Genomic DNA, 27,417 nt, shown 5'->3' with positions numbered 1-27,417 from the left:
TTATTCAAAAGCAGTAAGTTCGTGAGTGGAACAGCCTTTAAGCTTCCTTCTTCAGGAAAATTTAAAAAAAAATGATTGACTTTTGTTCTTTTCTGCATTTCCATCACATTTTTTCTTTAATCCAATACTTTTGCCATTCATGCAACTTTCCCAGTTTGAACATGCCTACATTTCTTAAAATACTCACCCTTTTACTAGAGCTTTATATTTCTTTATCTGGTGACATCCTTACTTTCTTATCTACGTGAACTTTTAGAACATGACCTACTTAAGACGGGAATTAACATGTTATGGTAGGCTTCTGGCAGTTTTGTAAGTATTGTTGTGATTTTACGATGAGCAATTGATTCTTTATAGTTCCACCCAGTCCTTGCAACAAGCATCTCGTCAATTGACATCGTCGTTTTAGCTTCTTATGGTTCATTTCATCTTTCTCCTGCCAAGGCGGCAAACAGTTTCGCCATAGTCGTCCGCCACTCTTCTATCTCTTAATCTGCTTTAATTTTTATCATGCTCCTACTCATGTCGCAAATTTACTTAACATTTCATATCTATGCTGTGCTATCTTATTGAAGGTTGGGGTAAACTTAACATTGAATAGAAGTGTGCTTTACTCTAGATTGAAAAAGCAACTGATAACTCTTTTTCAATTTATTTTCCGCTTGTACTGTACGTGAGTTATAGTTTGTCCGTTATTATGTTCGTCTGAATATTATGTACATTGTCAGCGTAATGAAATCTTTTAAACCTCACGTCTGAGTATTGATTTTTGGAAATGATAATTTTTTAATAAGAATTACAAAAATGTTTAGGCTGAAATGAGACGACTGTTCGTTGGTTTCACGAAAATGTCTTCACCATACACAGAGAGTAATTTATTATAAAGACCATAATTAGTATGTGTAAAATACATCCACGATAAGTTGAGTCAGTTAAAAGAGATAAAAAAATTCGCGTCTGTCTGTAAAATAAGAAGTATGATTTATGAAAGTCTAGTGAAACTTGAGATTTGAGTTAAATGGAAATCCAACTGGAACCAGAGTATCGAAGTTTTAGTTGGTTGAATGATAAACTGGAATGAAAACCGTGTTACTTTTCATGCGTTGAGAGAAATCTTTTCGGACAGAGTGGAATTATTGAAAAGATAAACAGTAAAAGTTACTTTAAATTTCAGAGATTGCGGTAGAACTTAACACATCACGATTTTGGTCCGCTTATGACGATACGTACCCACTTAAATTTTTTTATTTCAACATTCAAATCGTCTGCGGAGACGATAATAGAGGAAAGTTTTAGTTTTACATTTGATTTAATTTTTGAGTTTTGGATTTGTCTCGATGTTTTGCTATCCGTATCGATTCCTTCCGAAATACATGCCGTTTCAAGTTCATCATCAAAGAAAATATAACACTACATATATTTACACGATCTTCTGAATATGATACCGGATATCGATGAATGCATTTGTTTAAACACGTTTGTCCAAATTAAATTTAATTTTAAAATTGTAAATAATTTGAATATTTTAATAAAAAATACTTTTTATCGTTAATTAACAAACCAGTTTGAGTTTAGAAAAAAAAGAGTTCAGAGGATATAGAAATTGAGTTTTAATAATTTTGTATATGAAGTTGACGTTAAAACTAACATAGAATTCCAAGAATATTTTATAAAAACGGTCTCTTACAATAAATAAATATATATATATGCGTGTGTGTGTGTGCGCGCGCGCGTATGTGTATGTAGCGTATTATTATTATTATTATTATTATTATTAAGAAACATTTATTAAACGCTAATTAAACAATTTCATAAGCGTTCTCTCAAAAACAAAACAAAATGTTATATGTGACTGTTCATGAAACGAAAATCAAAGTAACAAATTTTACAATTTCACAGAAAATAAAAATGTCTTTAGTTCTTTTTTAAATAAATCTATAGAAGTTCCCGATCTTCTTAACATAGGTGGAAGGTTATTCCAAACAGAGGGACCGGCCACGGCAATGTCCCTAGAACCAATTTGCAAACGCGTGACTGGCACCCTTAGCAGATTCAAATCATCCGACCTGAGATAGGAAGATGATGCCGTTTGTTTTCTGGTAAATTTATTTTTCATGTATTCAGGTGACATGTCATTTATAGACTTGAACATGAGAACTGCAATTTTAAAGACTATCCTTTTGTTAATTGTCAACCAGTGTAGTTCATTCAAAATCGGTGTCACGTGATCATACTTCAAACCATCAGCAACGAGTTTTACAGCTCTGTTCTGCACCGACTGAAGGACGGCAACTGATGATTCCGGCAATTTGTAAAACAAACTGTTGCAGTAGTCCAAACGAGATGTGATGAAGGCGTGGACCAACGTTTCCAAAGTAGGTCTATCCAACGAATGTCGAATTTTATACATGCTTCTAAGGTGGATAAGACTTGATGTACAGATCTTTTTGATGTGATTTTTTATTGATAACTTGTTGTCAAGCAAAACACCCAGGTTGGAAGCAGTATCAGCCAATGGTATATCAACATCTCCTATTTTAACAGAACTAAAATCAATTTTCAGCAATTTCTGCCACGTTCCAACCGGAAGTAATTGAGTTTTGCATTCGTTTAGTTTTAACGAGTTTGATGACATCCAACGTCCTACCTCTGATAAACATCCGATAAATCTCTCAACTTCAGTTTTGAACAAACAAGGAGAACTAGTAACCAGCACCTGAATATCATCTGCAAATGCATGGCAGACATATCCGTAGGAGCTGATTATTTTGGTAATTTCCGACGTGTACGGGAGAAAAAGAACGGGTCCCAAAACTTAGCCTTGAGGTACCCTTGACGTTATGATGGAAACCTCTGATATTGAGTCATTAAATGAAACCTGTTGTGTCAGATTTGATAAGTATGATTCAAACCATCTATATACATTATTCGTTACCCCGTAATTTTGACGCAGTTTTGCCAGAAGAACATCATGGTTGACGCAGTCAAACGCTGCCGACATATCCAAAAACGATAGTAATGATATTCTCTGAGCATCTGCAGCGGCGAATAAAATTGATAGGACATTCAATAATGCAGTTTCGGTTGAATGAAACTTCCTATATCCTGATTGATTGAGAGGCATTAAATTGTTTTATGTTAGATGATTCAACAAAAACTTGAGAACAACGCACTCCATGATCTTTGAGATAAACAGAAGGTTGGATATCGGCCTGTAGCTTGCAACATCGTTGACATCACCATTAGCTTTTTTTAAAATCGGGACAACCGTAGCATGTTTGAACCCAGCAGGAAATTTACCCAACCTCAGGCAGAGATTGAAAAAACTGGTAAGAAAGCAGATAAACAAGTGTATATATTTCTTTAAAATATGCGTCGGAAAAATATCTTGTGAACTTGTTTTTGAAGGAGAATTCATTATGATGCCTTTAAGTTCGGTTTCTGTTATTTCTGGAAAATCTGCTAATGAAACAAGATTTGTAACATGACTGTGATGTGCTGACGGAACCAAAACGTTGGTAGACATTATAATCTTGTTGATCTTCTCTGTGAAGAACTGCATGAATTGAGAAGCTTTTAGGTTGATATTATCATCGGATTTATTACTTTGTTTATTTCTACACAAAACCCTGTTCACAATCTGCCAGCGATTTTTGGAGTTGTTGTTAGCTTTGACTAAATTTTTCCAGTAACTTGAACGTTTTTTAGAATAAAGTTTATTTCTTTCTGACAAAGAAACCAACCAGTCATTTCGATGATCAGTCGTCGAGTGATTTCTATATGACCTTTCCATCCACCTCCAAGGTAGTTTAGCCCGTCGACAATCATCATCAAACCAAGGTGCCATACTTTCTCTTCTGTCATAAATCAAACGCCAAGGCACAAGTCTGTCGACAATTTTTTTTAACTCGTTGTTAAACATTTTTAATTCAATCTCGACATTGTTACTCTGACAAGGCTCAGAGACTGGAGAATCCAAAACAGCCCTAGCCAGTTGATTTCCGTCCAGACTTTTCCAGGACCTGACATGTCTCGCAGTTATTTTACGAAATGTCTGAATCAATGTTTCAACTGTTATTAAACTGTGGTCAGATATTTTTATGTTAATGTAGTTGACTAACTGGAAGGTTTCAAATACCTCACCCAATCGGATGGAATATGGATCATCAGTTCTTTCGAGATGTACATTAAAATCTCCCATGAGCAAAACTTTAGAACCCAAGACTGTAATCTGCTCTAAAACTGAAACCAGTTCTTGAAAAAATAAAACAGACAGTTGTGCTGAGCCAGGTCGATATATAGCAATCAGAATGAATGTACTTCCGTTGACCCAAAATTGGGTTATGTAGCGTATGATGTGTGTGTGTATGTAGCGTATGATGTGTATAATAGTATTTTTATTAGAACATGTGTTCTGTTAATTTACATGGTTGATTAATTTTGGTTATATCATATATATAACTTAAATGGCACGTCTTAAAAATTGTTGTTAATGAATTAAACAAACAATTGAACTATTAAATTAATCAAGACAGCATTTATTTCAAAAGGTGATTGAAAATGTTTAAGAAATTCGAGTCTTAACTTCCTCCTTCAGGCAGTTCTTGCGTAACAATACCACTTTAGCTAGTAAGCCAAGTTGTGACAGATTTTAAAATTAAATTTCATAGAATTTTCAAACATTGATTAGCTTTGGGCTCTCCACTCTGCATCTTCATTTATTCCATTATTCCATTTTTTATCAGCTATCTACAATTTTTGATAGTATTGATGAAAGTTACTATCTAGATTTTATGTGCACCTATCCCATAGTTGATATAGAAATGAGTGTCCCAATTTAACACGATCGGTTAAAAGCGGATACACTACAACATTTTTTAGTTTTTTATTAAAAAAAAATTAAAAACAACTCTGCTCGAAAAATTGCTAAAAAAAATCGAATAAACAATTTAACAGAGATGCACAATATACGTTACTCGTCGATCGGCAATGTTTGCTTGTATCCGCCCAAATTCTATAAATCATTTAATTGTATGAATTCAACTCATGCTGTCTAAATTTGGCCGGTCTGTACGCATATTTTGATATTTTCATTTTACTATATAACCATATATAGTATATAGTATATATATGTGTGGGTGTGCGTGCGTCCGTGCGTGTGTGGGTATGTGTGTGTGTAGGATATCAATCTAATGCACAATTTTTTCATATGATTCCTTGAAATAGAATGTTTCATATACAAATCTGTATTTTTATACTGTATTGTATAACTGTACAAGTGTATTCACTTCACGTGTAAGATTCTGTATGTTTTTTTGCTTCAACGTATGTGTTGTATGTGCAACAAAACGTCAGAATATTCTATAAATCAGGAGTGGGACAACATCTTTCGTTGATAGATTTTTATCTGTGCGAACTTGGTCTTTTTCATTTTAAATTTTCCTTTCAACGTGTAACATTTATTGCAGTTGCGCACGTGTACATTTCATGATATTTGAAATCGGTATTTATATTCCTAATTAGGTTTGCTCTATTTTAGTGGTTTGTTTTAATGTTTTTTTTTTTATGCACAAATGTTATTTTAACTTTGATATGGACGGACATATCATATTGATTTTGACCGTGTCCGTTAAATAATCTCTCATTGTTATGTTACAATGTTACACACACACACACACACACACACTCACACACACACACACACACACACATGCCGGTCGTTCGTCATGATCAATATTAACACGTACCATCCTACAATTTACGAAAATTTGTCTTCCTGACAAGATGAAAATTCGCACGGAATATTTTTATTCATGATTAAATTGAAAATTTAGTTGTATATAGTATTTATAATTTTTCTTATAACAAATACATGTTGTATTTGTGGATATATATGTAGAGGAAGATATTTAAAATATGTCATTTAAAAGTGAATTTAACGAAAATAGAAGAGGATGGTTGGTGTTCGTGAGTGTCATCTTCATCACCATCACGAGGTCCTGCTTCTTCTACAGCTTTGGAATCATCGTCAATAAGCTGACGGAGGAATTCAATGAATCTCTCACCATAGCAAGTTCGTTCGCAACTTGCTCTCGGTTACCTCCTTGGGATTTGTAATATTTAACCGTCAAAATTATTATTTTTAATAAAAATAAAAATTTGTAACTTTCATTTCAACATTTGATTATGGGAGCTTTCCATAGGAGATGTCCCTTCGATTTTTTTAATCCTTCCTCCTCCTGCCACAAACTGTCACAAATCTTTTGACCCACCCCTACTTTTGAATGTTGCCATTTCGCTGATAACAATTAAAAAAATTTGCAATATCACGAATAATGATTGGAAAATGTAAATCAGCAAACACATTCCAACATTAACTTCGTGAATAAAATGGAAAAGAGCAAACCATCATTGGGTTTTTATTTTTTTGAACGAACGTTCTATTTGGGGTAGAAGTAAACTCCTCCTAAAATTTTTTTACTCATTTTTTTAACCAAATGTTTTAGGCAAAATTTTTTATTAGTTCCTGGAGGAAATTGAAAAAAGTTTAAAACTGGATGCCACATCAGCTTGCACTCCCCTCCCAACTTGTCACAAAGGACCACAATTTCGGCCTAAAACGCGACATCCTTCCTGGACGGCCTTTCATCATCATCTTTATCTTTCCTACATTATAACAATCATTTAAATTATCATCCTCATCAAAGTTAAAAGGTTAAAGGTCAATCTCTCTTTTGCGTTTGCTTCAGAGGTTTCAACGACAAACACACGCAGCCTATTTGTTGAATACGCTGAAAACCACGCATCACACACATTGCATGTGATAGACGGAGATTTCTTTGCAATCGATCCCAGTCACTGCAATAGCAAGACCAGGCACCTTTAACCATTACGCTATCACTATCGTTGTTAGTTGTTTCATCATCATAAACATTACTTATAAAATTTCATTACAATTATGTCCTTATTATTATTATTTTTGTTGTTGCCACTAAAAACAAATGAATTTATTTTCCCAAAAACACCCTCACAACATCATACTTATTATCAACAACCACATCATCATCAACATCAACAACAACATCATCATCAACATCAACAACATCATCATCATCATCAACAACATCATCATCTACATCAAAACAACAACATCATCATCATCAACAACAACAACATCTTCATCGACAACAACAACAACCACATCATCCTCACCAACAACAACAACAACATCATCATTATCATCAACAACAACCACATTAACAACAACGACAGCTTGGGTGGGCATGGGACAGATAGCAATAACACACTTCATATCCTTCCTGCCAGCGATTTGCATCAAACGCCTTGGAAGGAATGGCTATCGCATATGCGGTATCGCCGGCACCCTCTTGGAGGGGCTCAGTCTCATCAGCAGCTCCTACGTCCAACAGGTGCCCGTCATGTTCTTCACCTACACCCTTTTGTTCGGGGCTGGCTCTTGTTTTGTCTACATGACATGCTGCCTCACTCTCATCGAGTTCTTCCCGAAAGGCCACAAGCGACACGTTCTGGCCACGACATGCGTCAACAGCGGCTACGCTATCTGTAGGTTTCGCTGAGCCTATAATTAATAACTCTTAATCCAAATAATTATTCTTTATAATAAATTTTATTTCCTCTTTATTTATATGTACAAACACACACAGGCACGCACACACGCACGTATAAATAAATAAATAAATAAATATATATATATATATATATATATATATATATATGCTGGTAAAAGACCAATGCAGCAATTTATGAAATTTCTAGCGTTGGATAGCTTTTTATTACATTTTCCAATATTTCTAACCAAATTCTTGTCATCATTATTTATTTTATTAAAGTTAGAATTCAGTTTTTCAATTCATTCTCGAGTGGATAGGTGGCCGTCGGGATTTGACTTAAAATTGAGCGAAGAGGATAATTGGTTTTGTGGGTTTTAATGTTACCATAAAAGTATCCAGGGGAATATTCACCAACGAGTAAATTTAATAAATTAATCTTAATAAAATAAATAATGACGACAATAATTTGGTTAGAAATATTGAAAAATGTAATAAAAATAAAAAACTATCAAACTCAAGAAATTCGGTAGATTTCGTAAATTAATGCATATGCATATATATATATATATATATATATATATATATATATATATATATATATAACGATTTGAATATACAATTTTGTTCCACAGCAACAAGTCTAGGTTGGATATTAGATTCCAGATTGACAATGGTGGAACATATAAAATTTTTATCCAGAGTATGTACTGTTCAGTTACGAAAATTGAATTTGATAAGAAGATCAATAGATAAAAAAACGGCTGAATATTTGGTTCATGCATTCATTCACTCGAGACTCGATTACTGTAATAGTTTGTATTATGGATTGCCGGAGAAGTCAATTGCTATGATTCAGTCTATTCATAATCGTGCAGCAAAAGTCGTGGTGGGTGGGGTAAAGTTTGATCATGTAACTCCTATATTTAAAGAACTGCACCGGTTGACGATTGAAAAAAGGGTGATTTTTAAAATATCTATGATCATGTTCAGATGTTTAAATGGATGCGCACCAAAATACCTCGTTGACAAATGTTTGCCACGAGTGGTTTCAACACGAACAATTCGACTTCGGTGTGATGATTTGAATTACATGATGGTTCCGCCTACCCGTTTGAAGATTGGAACAAGAAATTTTTCGGTTTGTGGACCCTCGGTGTGGAATAGCCTTCCTTTTTATTTAAGAAATCAGGAATTAAATTTAATTATGTTTAAGAAATTATTGAAAACTTACCTGTTTTTGTTGTAACAAACAATTTATGTTTATGATTTATTGAATTTATTTATAGATTTTATAGATGCGGTCATTCATGAATTTATTGCATTATTTATGATGGCGCCTTTGAGATAATAATTTAATTGGCGCTGTATAAATGTCCTGATAATATATATATATATATATATATATATATATATATATATATATATATATGTATATATATATAATTAATAAATTTACATTATACGTACATTCGTATGTATATTATATATATTTATACAGGTGTAATATCTAGAATGTTTATATAAAATATTTGTATGCATTATTGAGCATTGAAGCTCCGTTCGCTGTAACATGTTGAGTTAAATAGAACGACCCATTAAAAAACTTTCTTGACCATTAAGTTTGCAGAATGAATCAGTAGCATTCTCTGAATGAATGAAATAAATTTGTTTAAAAAATGATTCAGCGAGTTTGATATACAACCCGCTGGTGACCTGCATTGTTGAATATTCATCGTGGAGGACAGCCTTTCAAATCCAGGCGGTCATCATACTCTTCTTCGGAATTCTGGGCTCGTGGACGTTTCTGCCAAACGTTCGTTTGTGCTGATGTCATGCATGAAATAATTTCGGAAAAAATGCCTTTCAATGTTTAATTATTTCTTTAGTTTATAATCAGGGCTGTTTGTTAACTTTACCCAAAAATTGTATCGTCATTACTAATATCGGCTTTTAAATATTTTTTCAAAATTGTGTTCAGTCAAAGCTGAGAGAGTCAAAAACTTTTAACAACATGTAAATTTTTCAAATAACTATCTGCATTTTTGAAGTCTGATGAAGAACAGAAGTTGCTTCCCAGTTTTGCTGATGATGACTATTCTGAAGAACATCATCGACAGCTACAACAGCAACCACAGCTGCAACAACAACAACAGCCAGAGCAGCAACAACAACAACAGCCAGAGCAGCAACAACAACCACAGCTGCAACAACTACAACAGCGGCAGCCAACTCAAGAGCTCCTACATCAGGGACAAGATCAGAAACAGAGTTGCGAATGGGCCCCCCTCATGAAGTCCCTGGTGCGGTGCGATGTACTCTGCTGGCTGTTGGGGGAATTCTTTAACTCGGTCTTGTACTACACACCTTTCTACATGCTGGTAGTCCAAATTTGTTTGGAAAATTTTTGATTACATATTTATTAAATTAATAAATATATAAATAATTGAAGCAATAAATAAAAATAACTGAAATGAATGAAGGAATAAAAGAAATAGCGATTGGACGAAAAGAATGTATTTGTTTGAATGTTGCGTACATTACAATAACAATTTTTAATAGTGACAACAAAATGTTAGGAATGCGGAGGTGAGGATTTATAAGCCAGGCAGTTCTTCTTTAGGAATGTCTTTTTGGCGTAAAAGTCATCACTTACGTCCAAATAAAACGTAGAAATTAAAATCAACAAAAAGTATTGTTAGGAATAAATTTGGATGCACTCATCAGCAACAGCAAGCACACAAAACGAACGCAGAGCGCAAACTACCGCCCACCAACCACACACACACCAGTCGCACACCGACCGCAGTCACTAGCCACAAAACAATCATATGGGCGTCGAGGTGGTGTAACGGTTAAGTACCCGGCTCTGCTATTGCCGTGACTGGATTCAATTGTAAAGAGTTTTTCAATGGCATGCAATGCGTGTGGTTGTGTTGTTTCACGTGTGTTTACATGCCTTGTGTGCTTGTTGTTGATGTCTTTAAATAATATTGAAATAAACGAATAAATAAATAAATTAATTAATAAATTGATAAAATAAATAAATAAGTACCAACCACATATCAACCGTTTTATTACGCCGACTAATAGACGTTTTCATTAGACTATATCGGCCAATCATGGTCGCACATCATCCACGCACCTTCGACACATCTTCAACTCACCATTCACACACCATTCACACACCATTCACACACCATTCACACACCAGCCTCACTACATGACACTGAAGAACTTGACAGCTTCCAACATCTCCTTGGTTATGACCGTACTCAGCCTATCGGAATGCATTTTCTATCTTCTGACATCACTTCCGGGAGATTACTTGGCGGGAAAACTGATATTTGTGAGTATCTGCGCATGTTCGATGGCAACCATCTTGAATGCTTGCTGGACCTCCCTCGATTCATCGTACGAAGCCATCCTCGGCCTCGCTACAGGCAGCTCTTCATTATTGTTTTTGAATGTATACAATTTGCAAATAATATGAGGAGATTTTGGTAATTTAAAGTTTTTATAAAAATGACTTGTTATTTTAAATTTGTAATTTTTATAAAACTTATCACAGATTGGTCTAACTTTTTTTATCATTTCTGATAAATAATTATGACATTGGTCGGCGAGTTAGCTCAGCCGGTAAAATTGCCGTGCTTCTCGCTGTTACGCAATGGCCTGGTTCGAATACTCTCCGTCCGATGCTCAATAACTCTATCAGCATATGAAGTATGTTGGTATGGAAAGTACACGAAAGTTTTATTAAAAGTATAGAATGACATGTCCCCAGCTTTGCGTTTGTCAGAATTGCAAAATAGAGAAGAACCTGCAATGGAACAAGAACCACGATATTGAAAACTTCATCGTCATCCTTGTCATCATCGTCTGCCAGCCCAGGGCGGCAATAACTAGTCACAAAGAGACTCCATCTTCTTCTATTTTTTGTAATTTTTTAGGCTTCTGCGATGTTTATGTTATTTATTTTGAAGTCTTCTTTGATGTTGTCAGTCCAGGTCTTTTGGGGATGAACTTTTCTTTTCTTACTCTTTATATGGTTGAATGAGGTTGAATAATGGTAATTTTTCTAAGTTCATCCTGTTTACATGTCCAAACCAAGTAAATCTTCCTCTCGAGATGTTTTCTATTATGTTGCTCTCTTCAACAAGTTTTTTTCTGATGTTGTCGTTTTTCATTTTTTGGATTCTACAGGCTTACATGGACTAAAATTGAAATTTTGCTCCAATCGCCAGCAGCACGAGTTGGATGTTTTTTATTCGTGTGCGTGGAATTGTTATGATTGAACTTTTAATAATGACGTAAAGACTTGAGACTGTAAATGCCTGGTCCACTCCTGTTTATCGGAAATGAGTCCAGCCCAGCGAAGTAATTAATTATTCTTAAGCCAACATCAATGTGAAGGAATGGGAAGCTAATATGTTAATTATTATTACTCTGACACACAATACTCTGACACACAATTCCACACGTCTGTATCACATTGAAATTCTATCCGTCGGTGAAGAAGTTTCTTACACACTCAGAAACAAAAAATTACAGATGGTTTTTATTTTTAAACTTGAACACACACACACACATTTTTTGTTTACATTTCTCAATATTTCTAACCAAATTCTTTTCGTCATTATTTATTTTATTGAAATTAGAATGACATAAAGTTTTCCAATTTATTCTTTCGATATTTGTGGAACAAAAGCCTGGGCTAAACAAATTCCCTATATAAACCGCAACAAGTGCTGAAAATGATTGAACAATCGAAATAGGTCCTATACACTCGAGAATAAATTGGAAATCTGTATATTATTCTAACTTTAATAAAATAAATAATGATGACATGAATTTGGTTAGAAAAATTGAGAAATGTAGTTAAAAAGCTATCCAGAGCTAGAAATTCGGTAGATTTCATAAATTATATATGCATATATATATACATATATAATAAACGTATATATTATGATATATATACACATAGATATATATCTCAATATAAGCAACATCCGTGTATGCCAATGTTAAGAGCATGATAAACGTTGCACTGCAGTTGACGGCTTACTACTGGCGATGAGTTACACCTACTTGTACGCCTGTTCAGCTGAAGCCACAGGCCTCCACATCGACGTGGCATGGTCAGCCACAAACTTCTGCACGGGGGTTGGAATTTCAATGGCTCCTCTCTTTTCAGGTCTGATGTTACTGGGTTTTTGCTGGTTTGTGTAGCTTTGCATGTCTATGTGGTGGTTGAAGAATGTTTGAGATCTCAATATATCTCAAATGTATAGGATCCAATTCATTCTCGATCAATCATCTTCAGCACTTGTTGCTGTTTATATATGTGTTTGTGTGTGATCTAAATGAGTGTGATATTTGTTTGTGTGATCTATGTGGTAGCATTTTGTGATGGCTTTCCGAATTTACAAAGTTTCCATTAATTAAGCAAAAGTTATGCAAAACTATAAATACTGCATGAAGTTATCCAATTTTCTATTTGGTATGACTTCTTCGACGATAGTAAACAACATTAGCGCATGAAAAAATTCTAAGATGATATATTAGTGAAAGTAGTGCTAAAAATACAGAAATAAAAATGATAAAAACACATGTTCTCCTGCCCGTGTGTGCAGGTCTGATATATGACACGACTCAGTCCTACAACAAGGTCTTCCTCTTGCTCTCTCTCGCCGCTTTCATGAACTGCCTCCTCTTCTCTTCCATCCCGCTTATTCAACACTGCAGGAACCGGAAGAAGAACAGAGGTGACGTGAAAACAAACATTAACGACGACAAAATGATCGGAGGCATTAAGAAGTAGGACGAATTCAATTCTTTTTAGCAAGCGTTCGTGCATACATATACGTAAATTATATATTTCCAAACATGTTCCTTTCAAACTCGTTAACATTCAAATAAACAAACAAGCAAACAAATGTTACAAAGTATTGATTTTTGACGTGAACGTGGTTAACAAATTTTTCTTTTAATTCACAATTTGCATCAAAAGCACGGCGAAAAATAGTCAGTCAGTAGTTTATCGACTTTTAAATTATCATTATTATTTAAAAAAAAAATGTTCAGCACATGTGATGATAGCAAAATAACCTTCTTTGCTTGAATTATTTTTTCAAACAGATCTCAGCAAACCTTGAACGGCTGAACGAGGAGCATCATTAATTTTTATTTTGTATTTCAGCATCCGACTTCATTCTTATTTCTCATTCATCGTCAAATATTTTTTTATCATTTTTTTCATTAAACTTTGTTTTCAGCATACAGCAATTCAACGAGAAAAATAACCGAAAAATTAAATAAGTTATAAACGAATGATAAATAAAAATGGTCTTAAATAAAAATTATTAATGCGATGGCACACAAACAAAAGGAAAGGTAGTCTACAATTAAGAATGTCATCAAACCAACAAATCAAGCAAAAATGTATACGCGCTTATATGTAGAATATAACATGTATATACTCTATATGTATGATATGCACAACTGGCGCCGTTTTGGGGATGTTCAACTTCGCAATGAGTTTAGTTTCGAAGCATGTGCGATGTAACTGAAAAATTGTCAGATAAAAGGGTGAAGATTTTCAGAAGAAAGGATCGGGATAGCAAAAACGATGTAAAAACGTTGAACGGAAATTTACCAGTGGAAACAAGACGATTGCAAAAACCAGGTGGTTCAGGCTCAGTTATATATACGTTCAGAGTAACAAATGGGAATAAGATCAATTTATACGCTGAGGAGCTTAAATTGAAAATTATTAATATATAGAAGCCCGAACAACGCGCTATTTTATGTGGTGTTAACATAAAATTTAAAGTAGCGACTTAATTTTAGTCAATTAAAAGCGTCGGTGTCTGATTTTTTAAAGAGCAAAAAAAGTGACGATATTTAAATTGTTTCAGGGAAGCGAAAAACGCCTGAAAAGATTGAGAAATTCTGCCTTAACTAACCGACAAACTCATACGAATAGTGAATACTTTTGACGTGAAAAAATTACCCAAAGATCAAATTACTGTTCCAGTAGATCTAATGAGTTTGTTCAAGCTCGGACTTCTTCGGCTCGTATTCCTTACAATTGCCACTAATCTTACGACCGTGCACGACGCACTGATCCCAGCACACAAACAGAACTGAGATAAGATAGCCTCTACAACGATTCAGTTAATTAAATTATTTTCTATAACTTGACAAGCTTGGTTATCATCCAAGGAACAACATTTCAAAACAAAAGAGATAATTTTTTGATAGTTAACTTTATTTTACACAAACATATTTTTAATTAAAAAAAGCAGTTTCAAAGACACTGATTAGAATAAAACTGGAAATAAAAACGTGAAAATATAATACTCATGAACAACTGACCAATGACTTCTCTGTACAAATTACAAGTTTCACACATACACACACGCACGCACACACAGGCACACAAACACACACGTTTGTAATTCAATTATTTGGAATGCTGTTCCGACGAGTTACATATTTCCCTCCTCCAAAGGTTTTAGTTTGGGTCTTGCTCGTTTTTTCTTCGTCGAACTACCACCAGCTATTGTAACTTCATCGTTTGAGGTGAACGTTTCACTGTCGCTGGGGTTTGATTGCTTGCTGGTACGAGGTTTTGGCTTTGGGTATGAAGGAGGTTCACTTGAGAAACTTGAAAAGTAGGGTTTGGCTTCGCCTGTCATATTGTCTGTTGGTCGAGATCTCTCGTTGTACGCCTGGTCCAGCAGTTGAATTTCATTCTCAACGTGTGGAAGCACGTGTGGCCTGCTCATTGAAAATTTGAAAGATGTTTGATCGGTGGTGTCGGACAAGTAGGAGAAGTCGTCTCTGTAGTCGGTTTTGATGATGAGATCGGAGGATGCATCGTCGTTCCTGTAGGAGGCAGTCCCGTCCAGCAAGGGACGTTTCTTGCGGGGCTCCTCGCTTCGGTAGCTCTCTGAAAATTTAAATTTATTACACTGTTATGGTTGAAAAATGAAAAAAATTTTAGTTGAAAGAACTTTAAGAAATATTAATTCTTTAAAATCAGGGCTGAAACGTGATGTACACAAAATTTAGTTTAAAATATGAAAAACTGTGTTTTACGTGCTGTGAAATCTCTCAAAATCTTTTGCATTACATGCTTAAACAATGAATAAAAAAAATTATTCACTGCTAGTCTCATCCAGATAATGTCTGCTGCCTGACAACGAGTTGAGCGACTGCCTGCTGGCGTGCAACGATTTGTGCTTCCTATCCTCCTTCTCATCCTTCCTCTGAGATGATTTGATGCAACAGAAGATGAGTGTGGGGATGATGACGAAGAAGATGACGAGAGAAGCGAAGACCAGGGTGATTATGATTGGCAGCCAGTTCATTTTCGGCTGGATGAAGGGATCTGCAAAAAATTCAACGAATATTTTTCAAAGTTCACATACTAAGAGACCTGCACGTTTAGACATCATTTGCTGAATAAATTTTAACAAACCCTTTTCGCAGATGAAGGGCAAAAATTGAGAGCAGTCACTTTGTTCGACTTTGTAATCTCTCAAATGTGAGCACATGTTGTCCTTCATTGAGTCCTTATACACCCACGCTTTCCAGTCAATGTTGTAGTTGAACTGGAACCTTTTTTTGCGATAAGTAAATTAAAAGTTAACTTCATTATCTACTATTAATATTTATAATTCAGATTATTTAAGCTCAAGTGGACTGATGCATTCATTAATTTTACTGTGCAACCAGTTAAATTAAGTTAAGTTGTGTTTTATTTATAAGTTTTAATATTTTTTAAACCTTCCCTATCTTAAATAAATTGGAAAAAAACCTCGACGCTTACAAAAAATTCATTAACCTACGACAAACAACACAGCACCAACTATATAAAAAAACTAGCCAATCAAACAACGTTTACTACTCAACAGCCAGCCTATCAAACAACATGGGCCACACAACGACCAGCCAATCAAACAACATGGGCCACACAACGACCAGCCAATCAAACAACATGGGCCACACAACGACCAGCCAATCAAACAACATGGGCCACACAACGACCAGCCAATCAAACAACATGGGCCACACAACGACCAGCCAATCAAACAACATGGGCCACACAACGACCAGCCAATCAAACAACATGGGCCACACAACGACCAGCCAATCAAACAACATGGGCCACACAACGACCAGCCAATCAAACAACATGGGCCACACAACGACCAGCCAATCAAACAACATGGGCCAAACAACGACCAGCCAATCAAACAACATGGGCCACACAACGACCAGCCAATCAAACAACATGGGCCACACAACGACCAGCCAATCAAACAACATGGGCCACACAACGACCAGCCAATCAAACAACATCAACCTAGCAACAAGTTCTCCGAGGTACTTCTCTCTGCCACTTGGATCACGTGCCCAGGCCAGCCTCCCGTTGTTCGTCTACGTGGGAAGAATCAAAAATCATGAATGTTATATGCAATAACATATTTAAAAAAATATTAACCAATCAATTAACTAACTCGACAAATTTTGGAGGCTTGATCGAAGGATGTGACTCCGCCGAAGTACATGTAACATTTCTTGTTGTACTGCTTCCAACCGGGGTAACATTTACCTTAAAAAAAATATGTTCAAATATAAAATACCTCAACGACCAAACTACAAACCATCAAATGTCTTTTGTAGGCTTTGGAAAAATGTTAACTCTTTAAAAATTTTTTTTGGCAAAAATCATCATGTGTGGAGAAAAGAGTAAAAGCTAAATTTCAAAAAAGCTTTTAAATTTGAATTTATTGATGCATTTTAGTGAGTGACAGAAATTTTTTTTAACAAGTACAAATTTCTAAATTCTAAAGTCATTCTAAAATGAATGCTAAAAATGAAAGGATCAACCAACCAACCAATTAGCCAGCCAGCCAGCTAGCTAGCCAGCCATCTAACCAACCAGCCAGCCAGTCAGCCAGCCAACCAACCAACCACTCAACCAATAAACTAACCAACCATTCAACCAGCCAACCAACCAGCCAACCATCCAACCAACCATCCGACCAACCAACCATCAAGTAATGTGGCGTTGTCTGTGATGAATGGCTCAAAGTTGACAGCGATGAGGTTGTCATCATCATAGCGATCCCATATTCTGCCCGACACGTACGACCTGTGGTTCCGACCCCACCAATTCATCTCCGCTGATACTTTCGGGTACAAGCCATCTGGGTACCTTCCGAAGTTTATCAAAATATTTAAGCTCGTTAGCTTTTGAATTTGTAATTTTTAAATTTTTAAAATTGCGGCAGTGCTTTGTAGAAATTAAAATGCTTTTCATTCATTAACCATTCACGGGCGGCGTGATAGCTCAATGGTTAAAGGCGCCTGGTCTTGCTATTGCAATGACTGAGTTCGAATACAAAGAGATCCCCGCCTATCATATGCAATGTGTATGATGCGTGGTTTGCACGCGTATTCATATACGCTGTGTGTGTTTGTCGTTGAAACCTCTGAAGCAAACGCAAAAGAAAAAGAGAAACCTTTAACCTTTTAATGCCAACAGATATACAAGAAGGTAGTGCAATATTAAACTGCAGATGTAAGCTGAAACTCTCATTAAATAAAATAAGATTCATGAATAAAATGTTTTTCATCTGAAGTTAAACTCCATGTGAACAACTGCGATTTTCTATGTTTTGAAGCCTCAAAAGCTCCCATTGCAATAAATCTTACACTTCATTCCAAAATAAAAACATTACTACACAAAACAGTGGGATCCGCTTGAACTAAAACAGTTGTTTAGAACTTTCTTAACCCGCCGGTAAAATATTTTTCTTTTCATTGTTTACAATTTTTCTATTAAAAAAAGTTCAAAATGTTGAAAGGAAAGAGTGTAGCGAGAAAGACGGCAAGTGAAACAGACTTGGTCCTGTTGAACGTGACCATCTCGAAGACGTTGTAAGGGTTGAGGAGGAAGTTGTGCGTGAATTGAAACTTTGCAGATTTCAAACATATCGTGCTCCGGTTGTATGCAAATGCGTGGTTGTTGTAGATGCTGTTGTATGAATATCTCTGGCTTATATCAATCTGTCAAGTCGAAATGAAAGATGGGTCATGTTTAAAAAACAACGAAATTGTAATTCAATAATTATTGTTATTGATGGATTTATAAATTAACTATGTATATATATGTTAAAATTCAGCATAGAATCAGCTGGATGATTGTCGCGTTAGTAAAATATGCATTTCATCGGAACGTCTAAACTGGATTTTAAATATGTGGAAACGATGGAGCTTGGAACGAAGGCGTTCCATAAAAGTCGTTTTGGAAAATTTGAATAACATTCGACTTCTAAACATTCACGCAGAGCACAACATTGCCTGCAAACAACGTTAAAGTAATGAGGCAGAAGTACTTTGTAAATTAAATTGAATAACAGATTGTACAGTTTGAAGTCTTAACTTTCAAATTCTTATAAATCTAAAGGACACTTGAATGGTTTTGTTAACAGTTAAAGATGACAATTACAGTTTACTTAGAAATCCAAAAAACTTCAAAAAAAAAAAAATTAAAATAAAATTCAAAAAAATTTGTTTCAATATGTGTGTACGAAATGAAAATTTTTCAAGATATAATCATTGAGAGACCTTTTCTTGTAGAGAAGCGTTGAGAATGCACTGAGCGACATTTTTCACCAGAACATTGGAGGTGAAGTTCAGCTGCAAGCCAAACGCTGAAATGATGTTTCTGAACTGGACGTCATTATTCGACACGTAATTATGCGTCACTTGGAACTTCTGAAAGTGGTGGCCTTCATGTTGAAGTTGTTATTAACATTTAATCGACGGATATAAATTGAAGTTGGTAAACAAATACATTAGGAATGAGTAAATAATATTTCATGATGAAAAGTATTAATTTAAAATGGTGAATGTTAGCAATGAACGAAAATAAGAAAGACAATGAGAGCAAGTTTGAGGCAGAGGAACCTTCAAGGTGCATTGGTTCGCCGTGCGTGCTCCTCATGATCAAGTTGTTGGTGACGTTAGCGTAGATGGACGACTCGCTACTCTTGGTTGTGGTGTTGATGGTTATGCCACCGGCGCAGTTGGAAATGAAGTTGTTGGAGACGGTGAGGAGGCGTGTGTTCTGCAGAAATATGTCAATCACTCCTGGGAAGGTGTTGTTCAGAACCTGCTCGTTTGTTTATTTAAGTTAACGTTTGCTTGAATGTTTGATATCTAACATGACTAATTTATGGGTGACAAAAAGAGCAAATTTCATGTTGCTAGTACACATACACAAGTAAGTACATTTATTGCGACAAAATTCGTAATCAAATGCAGTTCCACAATCCAGCAATCAATGACGTGCCCAGCTGCTACAAACCACACGCTGCCCAGAACTGCTACCAACCACACGCTGCCCAGAGCTGCTACCAACCACACGCTGCCCGGCTGCTACCAACTACACGTCGTCCAGCTGCTACCAACCACATGCTGCCCAGAGCTGTTACCATCCACACGCTGCCCAGCTGCTACCAACCACACGCTACCCGGCTGCTACCAACCACACGCTGCCCGGCTGCTACCAACTACACGTTGTCTAGCTGCTACTAACCACACGCTGCCCAGCTGCTATCAACCGCACGCTCAAGTGGTCGAGGCATTAGTTGTCGCGTTTTGAGTACGATTTGTCTTCTTCGTCATCTCGAAAAATCATTGGTATTTATCCAATGATTATTAAAACAAACTTGCCCCAATGCTATGTTTCAATTTTGATAAGACAGATGAAATTATCGATTGAACAGTAAATGATATAATTACAAATTAACAAAGAAAGATGTGAGTTAACTTTCAGTCCGCAGTTGACGACGTGGTTCTTTTCGATGACGATGCGTGGGTTGTTCTCTCCGACGTTCCTGTAGAGAATACCTCCTCGCAAGTTGTCCGCCATGTTGTTCCGCGATATCGTCTGCTGCTGGTTCAAACCTTTTTCAGAATTCATCATCAATTCATTATTTTCAGTTTCGAAAATGGCATCCAACGAAATAAATGGAATACATTAACTTCACGCTTAAAAACTTGATGAAACCAGCTCGAATGAGATGTGAACGGAAACGTCCGTGTGTTGAAATACGTAATTATAAACATTGCGACAAAATTAGTAGTCAAGTAGATCACATTTACAAAGTATTTTTGACAATTTTTTGAAGTAAAAAAATTTTAAATGTCGAAAAAATTTAAAATTTTATTGCAATTAGCAATCTTTAATTTTTTAAAAACTAATCAATAAAAAGAACAAAAACTCTAACCAAAATCCGGCTTGAAGCGTGATGATATGGGGAGCGTTACCACCTCGGCTACAAATCCATAACCACCGTAGGCAGTTGAGGCCGTGATGCGAACTCCCAGCGTGTCAAATCTGGCACTTGTGGTAAAGAACTTCTTCTGTTGTTGTATGGTGCTGTTGTAAGTCAGTTTGGATATCATGTGGTCGGGCGCGAAGAACTCTCCGTCGTACAGTTCAACAGCGTTTGTGTATATGGAGTCATTGAAGAGGTTGAACTGAAGAAAACGAAAGCCTATCTGCTTGTGCGGTTCTTTGCTCCTAAATATCTACCGTAAATAAATAAACATCCAAGGTACATAAATAAACATCTATGGTAAATAAATAAACATATATGGTAAATAAATAAACATCCATGGTAAATAAATAAACATCTGTGGTAAATAAATAAACATCCATGGTAAATAAATAAACATCTATGGTAAATAAACAAACATCTATGGTAAATAAATAAACATCTTGTGATTATTTTCAAGACTTTTAGAGATTTTATGAAAATATTTAATGACCTTCCAAGAAAACAAGTGAGACCAAATAATGCAAAAATTAGGGCGTTCTTAACTAAAAGCCAAAATAGAAGCAGTAACTTTGATGCAGTCGACATTATCGAATGAGTATCGGTAGTAAACGAGAGTTCGCTTCTGAATGAGGATGAACTTCTCGACGGTGCACATACGGACGATACCGTGCAAGTTCTGCGGCATCTCACTGTTCTGCAGGGTGACGAACTGCGAGTCATCTTCCGACGACTGACCATTCAGAATGATCGTGCCCACAGCGTAGCCGTTGTTGTTCGTGATGGCACCGTCTAAGATTGAGAACTGATCGTCAGGCGCTATGAAATCGTAACCGTTCCAGGCCGAGTTCTGAATGCTCACGTGTTTGGAGTCTGGAGCCTTCAGATACGGTTAATGATTAACATAACTTAATAGGTATATGTATTGTAAATAAATAAATTTCGCTAATATAAATCTAATATAAGAAGTACAAATTTGCGATTATAAATAAATAAATACATACACATATGTATTATTATTGTTGCTATTATTATTATTATTGTTGTTATTATTATTAAAGAATATTTCACAAGCTTAATTTTAAAAAATTTTCTAAAAGAGCACTGAAAATGAAATAACAAAATTTTAACTGAAGAAATGAAACAGAATTAGTATGTCAAAACGAAATTAACATAAATTCAACACAAATATGTTAAGTATACATAATCCAATACATCATTGTTACTAATACTCTCTCTAATTGGTAATCCTCTGAAAATGCTTTATCGAATTAAAATAGGGCAATACATTGAATGAAGTAAAAATCAAACTTTAATTTGAAAACTGTGCGAAGTATCTAGAGTTAACGATGAATAAAAAACAGGCATTGACAAGTAATAAATAATAATAAATCAACTAATTAAAAAAAACCAACCAGCTAAACAAATTCTAAACCTTATAAATGGATTGAACAGCTGCGACTTTTTCCTCATGCAGGACACCAGCTCCGTAAATGTTGGCGTGATAGAATTTCGAATCGATGCCATTCGAGTAGTCACTTTCGAAGCTGGTCGACGAGAACCTGATGTTCCCCCAGTAGTCGAAGTTCTCTGCCAAGTTGCGATCACCACATCTCATGTAGACGTAGTTGCCCTGCAGCATGCACCTTTGCAGGTCGTAGTTCAGACGGTGCTTGCAGTCGTTCAGATTGCTCTCCGAACCATCGCATATCATGGTCTCCCTCCAAAACCATTCAATGACCTCAAGTCATTAATAGTTGAAATAAACAATATTTAAACATTATTGTTTAAGTAATGTCTATTATTAAATTCTCAAGAGCTTCAAGTTCTTATTTGAAAAACTCCACAAAACTATACTTTTTCCATTAATCGACTTACTTATCCACTCTGTGAGTCACATTGAAATGTTTAAAGTCTCATTTAGCTTCCTCTACCTACAACGTCCTTCATTTGCTTTCTCGCCGTTCACTCCACCAATACACCACCAAAGGTTGGGACACCAATTGTAAACATCCATTCTAACATTGAAAACTTAAAATTCCCCATGACAGCACGTTGACGTAAAATTGAATGGTCATAATTTTTTTCCAATCAAATGCAAAACTAATATTTTTTTGTAACAAAATCTTAACATTCGTTCAAACAGTTTCTCATATTGACAATTAGGATCTACCCCTCAGACCTGTTGTTATGTTGAATAAATCTCCGGCTTATTGTGCCAAAAATAATTAACTAAATTGGCACGTTACTGAATTATTAGCAAAGCTATATGAAGTAAAAAAAGATGAAAAATGGCAGAGGTGAGTACAAACTTGTTCGGCCATGAGTTGATAGCCCAGGACGAATATGTCATAGAACCTACTCCGCTGCACGACAACGTTTGAGTGCTCCTTCTTCATCGTTTTGCAGGCGACCTCTGCTGTCTTCTCGTTGAACGCATCATCACACACTATCGTCCACCTCTGCTCCGTGTTGTTGTAGATCTCCAAGAAACCTCCATTCTCACTCTCCCCTCCCCTCAGCCTCATCTCATAACCTACGTAGGGATGCAAATCTGGGTGGATGTACAATCTCGGCTTACCATCTTCCAAAGATCTGACAGTTGCAAAAATATTAAACAATTATACCAATTGGAATTCATTTCAACTGTACTACTTCGACAGGTTTCATTTTACTGAGTATTCACAGGTAATCACAAACCAATTGAGTAACAAAATAGTTAGACAGGAAAGACCAGATGATTGAAATTTATTAGGAAAATGTCAAAATTAGTTTACATCAATTCAACCTCAACATCATTGCAAAATATTTTGGAAGAAGAGCGTTAATAAAATCCATGCATTGTCATCGGAAATGAACAAGTTCAGTGAATAGATTTCGGCTTAATCGGACAATGGAAGGTTATCGAAAAATCAATAAGAAAATGTGTACAATAGAAATAAACACGTAAAGTTAATATAAGCAGTAAAAATAAATATGAGTTGTAAACCGTATGCTTCTTACCTTTTACTGGGTGTTTTTTTGATTTTAGATTTGTCAACAGGTTGAAAGGTGATTTTGTTATTTGAAGATCCGTAGGCAAAGAGAGATCCAAGTACTAGAATGCCAACACCCGGATAGAACTGCATGGTGACTCCCTCGTCAATCACCATCGAGTAACCCTCCATTACTGTCAAATCTCGTTCAACAACGTAAGGCTGGCTCCTGAAAGGTATCTTGATAGATTCGGATATTCGTCCGCCGAGGGGTTTTGACAGGTCGATAACGTTTCTCAATTTATTTTCCGTTGAGGGTTTAGCTTCAAATGTTGGGTTCATTAGGAAAGGAATGTATTCTGCAACAGCGAAGTTGTTCCAATCGTCAAAATCAAAAAGTCGTTTCTGGATAACAACTTGGTCGATCGAACCCCACCAGTTCTCCGTTACGTCCAAATAGTTTTCAAACTTCGAAGCCGCCTGACCGCCGAGCAGTTCATAAGACATGTAAGGATTGTTGACAAGATTTCTGTTGATAGTGATATTTTGAAGACCTCTCACACCAACCGCATATGAAATCTCGGATACCAAGTTCCTGTCGAAGAGCATTCGCGGACCTTCATTGTTCTCAAAACTGTTGTACACCACAGTGGCCTGGTTGTTTCAATTAAGCATATTGTATGAATATAATGAAACTCAGAATTAAACACACAGTAGAAAGTGGAGTTTGAAATAATAAATTTAATATTACATTAGCATTTTAGTTGAAGTTTTTGTATAAATAAATAAATATCAAATACAACAACACTTTAAAACTGCTAAACGTGAACAGAACTACCGTGAAGAAATGTGATGAAGTAATTCGACAACTACTTGATGGATGAGAAAGTGACAGTTTCAGAGAAATAATTGAATCAACAAAAAAGAAATTTATCACATCCAGGTCAAAACTAATAGATCATAAATGCGCCAACCATAACATGCAAGAAAGATATTTGTGAAAATATTACAACGGCAGCAGGGAGTTACATACTTCGACCCACTGCGTGTATGGCGTGTGGCTGTTCATGTTGACCTCCAGCATGTACCTGTCGTTCAGTTTAATACATTTTGCGCCATCTACAATTTTCTCTTTAATGGTTGTCATAATATTATAGGAATTAAATTAATGACACTCCTGTAAATAGTAATTGATAAAGTCGTGTTCTCACAAAAAGCTGAAAATGTAAAGAATTTTTTTATCGACATTGTAGTGTCTGGTCGGTAAGTGTGTTGTTTTTTTTGGAGTGCATTGTATAATCGTCGTAGCTGACACTTATAGCAGGATGCTGCCGCACACTAAAAATCTAAAATGCAACCAAAATTTTAATGAGGCTGAACATTTCTATGAATATTGTGTCTCTTTTTTGAATTTTGTCCTTAACATATCAATAATGGTATCGACATTTCCAAAGCATTTTTGTTAAATCAACAAGCACAGTAACCAAAAGTGTTTAAAAATAGCAACCATCATACCGGCCCATGTTGTCGCTGACTTGATTATCACGAAATTCAAAATCCTTCTCAGTGCCAGAGAACTCGATGCATCCCCTTTTGCACTTGTTGTGGTGGAATTTATTGCTTGATATGCTGGCGTTGCAGTAGAAGCCACCGATCACAAACTCGAAGTCGTCGTTGTGGCTGAATAGTGAGCCGTTAATGTTGATACTGTGGTTGAAAAGGTCGGTGAACATCAAGTTGACTCGAGGAAATTCAATAAAAAGCCCTCCGGCTTGATTCTTTGTGAATGTCAGATCTGAGACCTGAATCAGTATAATTAAATATTATCACGTATTATTCTTACAAAAATTGAATGAAGCGATGTTAACATTAAGGAAATGTTAAGACAAACGCATCCAAGATTATTCTAACAGACTAAAACGATTGAAGTGGCTAACGGTCGGTCCACTGAATGTCATACGCAGTTAATTTCAAGATGGAATAACTTTACAAAGAATGCAAAGATTCGATCATAGCCAGTATTATGAAGGCATGATTTCATCAAGCGAGAAGTTTTTGCAAAATAAATGCTGCTAATTTTTAATGTTTCTACGCACAAGTGACGCTTGAAAGTCACGAAAAACAACAAAAGCACACGTTATCTATCAAGCAAAATAGTCCGTCAAAGTATGAAATTTAGATTCGCCATTCAAACAGCCTATTTCAAGTATAGATAGAATCACAGCTGCTATCATCAACAAACCTCTTTCAAGCGTGTTCACTAATGCGTTAAGTTATAACTTAAACCAACAGAAGACTAAATTATTTGAAAAGAACGAAAATTCAAGACCTCCCAAATCCAGACGTTGTTAGAAAACCCAAGTCCAACATGAGAAGCCACTATGCCTCCTCCATTGTTCGTGAAGATACAGGAATGAATTCTGTAGGACACCTCAGCTATCTTCAGCGAAGTCTCCAACACGGACGAGGCGGGAAAGTAGAGAGAATTGTACTTGGTCATACTGTACACAGCGATGCTTCCAAACTTGTTGTTGCTGAACGTGCAGTTCCTTACGTCCACCTTCTCCCAGTTGTAACGATGAAAAATGGACAAGTACTCGTCCGAAGGCTGGTTGAAGACGTTGCTGACCATTCCATACCTGTTGCCATCCAATATGTTGTTGAACAAACTGATGGATCCAAGTGGATAGTTCCAATTCCCTTGCTCTGCAAACAAAAATCTTAATGTAAATTAAGTTGTTTAATTTTTATAAGCTTTTGGCAACTTTTTCAGACAACTAAAATCTGTTTTTTTTTCTTAATACAATCATGTTAACGCAACAAACTTTGTAAACAAAAAGCAGTTACAATTCGCTAAAAATATACGAAAAAATGTTTGCATAAAAATCTGTCTTAATTTCAATCTTAACACGTAACTGAAAAAACTGAAAGGGAGTAACTAATCCATGGAAACAGTACGAACTTGATCTGACAACAAAAGCCAATCTGCCAGAAGCCACGCCAGTAAGAGACCACCTGACAGTCATGAAGAACATTTGGGAGACGACAGGGAAGTCAATGATGTCATCGTCAACCACCCACTTCTTCGTATAATCGTTGATGGATGATGCTCGGCCATCGTACACCCAGACTTGTTCCTCTGAAGTGTCCGGATTGTAGTCAACTAAGTCGACCATAACCTAGTTAGTTGGTTTCAAAATATCGACCATAACCTAGTTAGTTGGTTTCAAAATATGCAAAAAAGGCGAAGAACATTTTTTATTTTAACATTACATCATAATATTTTTTTTAATCTTATTTGCAATTGATTCAAATACATTTTGGAAAGCCGCATTTTTTCACAGTTTTTATCCCGCCATATACTTTATTATATACGTTTACTTGAAACTTTTTGAACTTATCTTAATGCTGACAACGTATACAAATTTTCGTAAAATGCAACCAAAATTATAACTAAATACGTTCATAAATTATAAGTAATTTTCAATT

General features: G+C 35.7%; 4 protein-coding genes across 4 annotated transcripts; 2 read left to right on the top strand and 2 right to left on the bottom strand.

Annotated features, from left to right (window-relative positions):
- Positions 1-5,916: 5,916 nt before the first annotated feature.
- HELRODRAFT_193399 (hypothetical protein) lies at positions 5,917-13,946 on the top strand (the record flags this gene model as incomplete). Its single annotated transcript, XM_009026807.1, has 9 exons — positions 5,917-6,073; positions 7,273-7,584; positions 9,278-9,405; positions 9,641-9,970; positions 10,804-11,058; positions 11,377-11,599; positions 12,646-12,786; positions 13,226-13,409; positions 13,731-13,946. 9 exons carry the CDS (start codon positions 5,917-5,919, stop codon positions 13,753-13,755), a joined length of 1,755 nt encoding a protein of 584 aa, XP_009025055.1. The 3' UTR covers positions 13,756-13,946.
- A 919-nt stretch (positions 13,947-14,865) lies between these two features.
- HELRODRAFT_193398 (hypothetical protein) lies at positions 14,866-16,153 on the bottom strand (the record flags this gene model as incomplete). The annotated part of the gene is made up of 3 exons (XM_009026806.1): positions 14,866-15,546; positions 15,763-15,987; positions 16,078-16,153. The coding sequence occupies 3 exons, from the start codon at positions 16,151-16,153 to the stop codon at positions 15,083-15,085; spliced, it is 765 nt and encodes a 254-aa protein (XP_009025054.1). The 3' UTR covers positions 14,866-15,082.
- Positions 16,154-16,530: 377 nt separating this feature from the next.
- Positions 16,531-17,082, top strand: HELRODRAFT_86009 (hypothetical protein; the record flags this gene model as incomplete). The annotated part of the gene is made up of 1 exon (XM_009026688.1): positions 16,531-17,082. One exon carries the CDS (start codon positions 16,531-16,533, stop codon positions 17,080-17,082), a length of 552 nt encoding a protein of 183 aa, XP_009024936.1.
- Positions 17,083-18,508: 1,426 nt separating this feature from the next.
- HELRODRAFT_193396 (hypothetical protein) lies at positions 18,509-27,104 on the bottom strand (the record flags this gene model as incomplete). Its single annotated transcript, XM_009026805.1, has 13 exons — positions 18,509-18,674; positions 19,236-19,399; positions 19,578-19,782; positions 20,443-20,579; positions 20,903-21,206; positions 21,525-21,833; positions 22,389-22,694; positions 23,266-23,548; positions 23,957-24,582; positions 24,962-25,016; positions 25,444-25,730; positions 26,258-26,634; positions 26,891-27,104. Coding segments are annotated over 13 exons (3,432 nt in total), but the record flags the coding sequence as incomplete, so codon positions are not given.
- Between the last annotated feature and the right edge of the window lie 313 nt (positions 27,105-27,417).

The sequence above is a fragment of the Helobdella robusta genome, assembly GCF_000326865.2.
Source record: "Helobdella robusta unplaced genomic scaffold HELROscaffold_49, whole genome shotgun sequence".
Lineage (NCBI taxonomy): Eukaryota > Metazoa > Annelida > Clitellata > Rhynchobdellida > Glossiphoniidae > Helobdella > Helobdella robusta.
The sequence above is the reverse complement of the archived record's forward strand: the minus strand, read 5'-3'. Positions and strand labels throughout refer to the sequence as shown.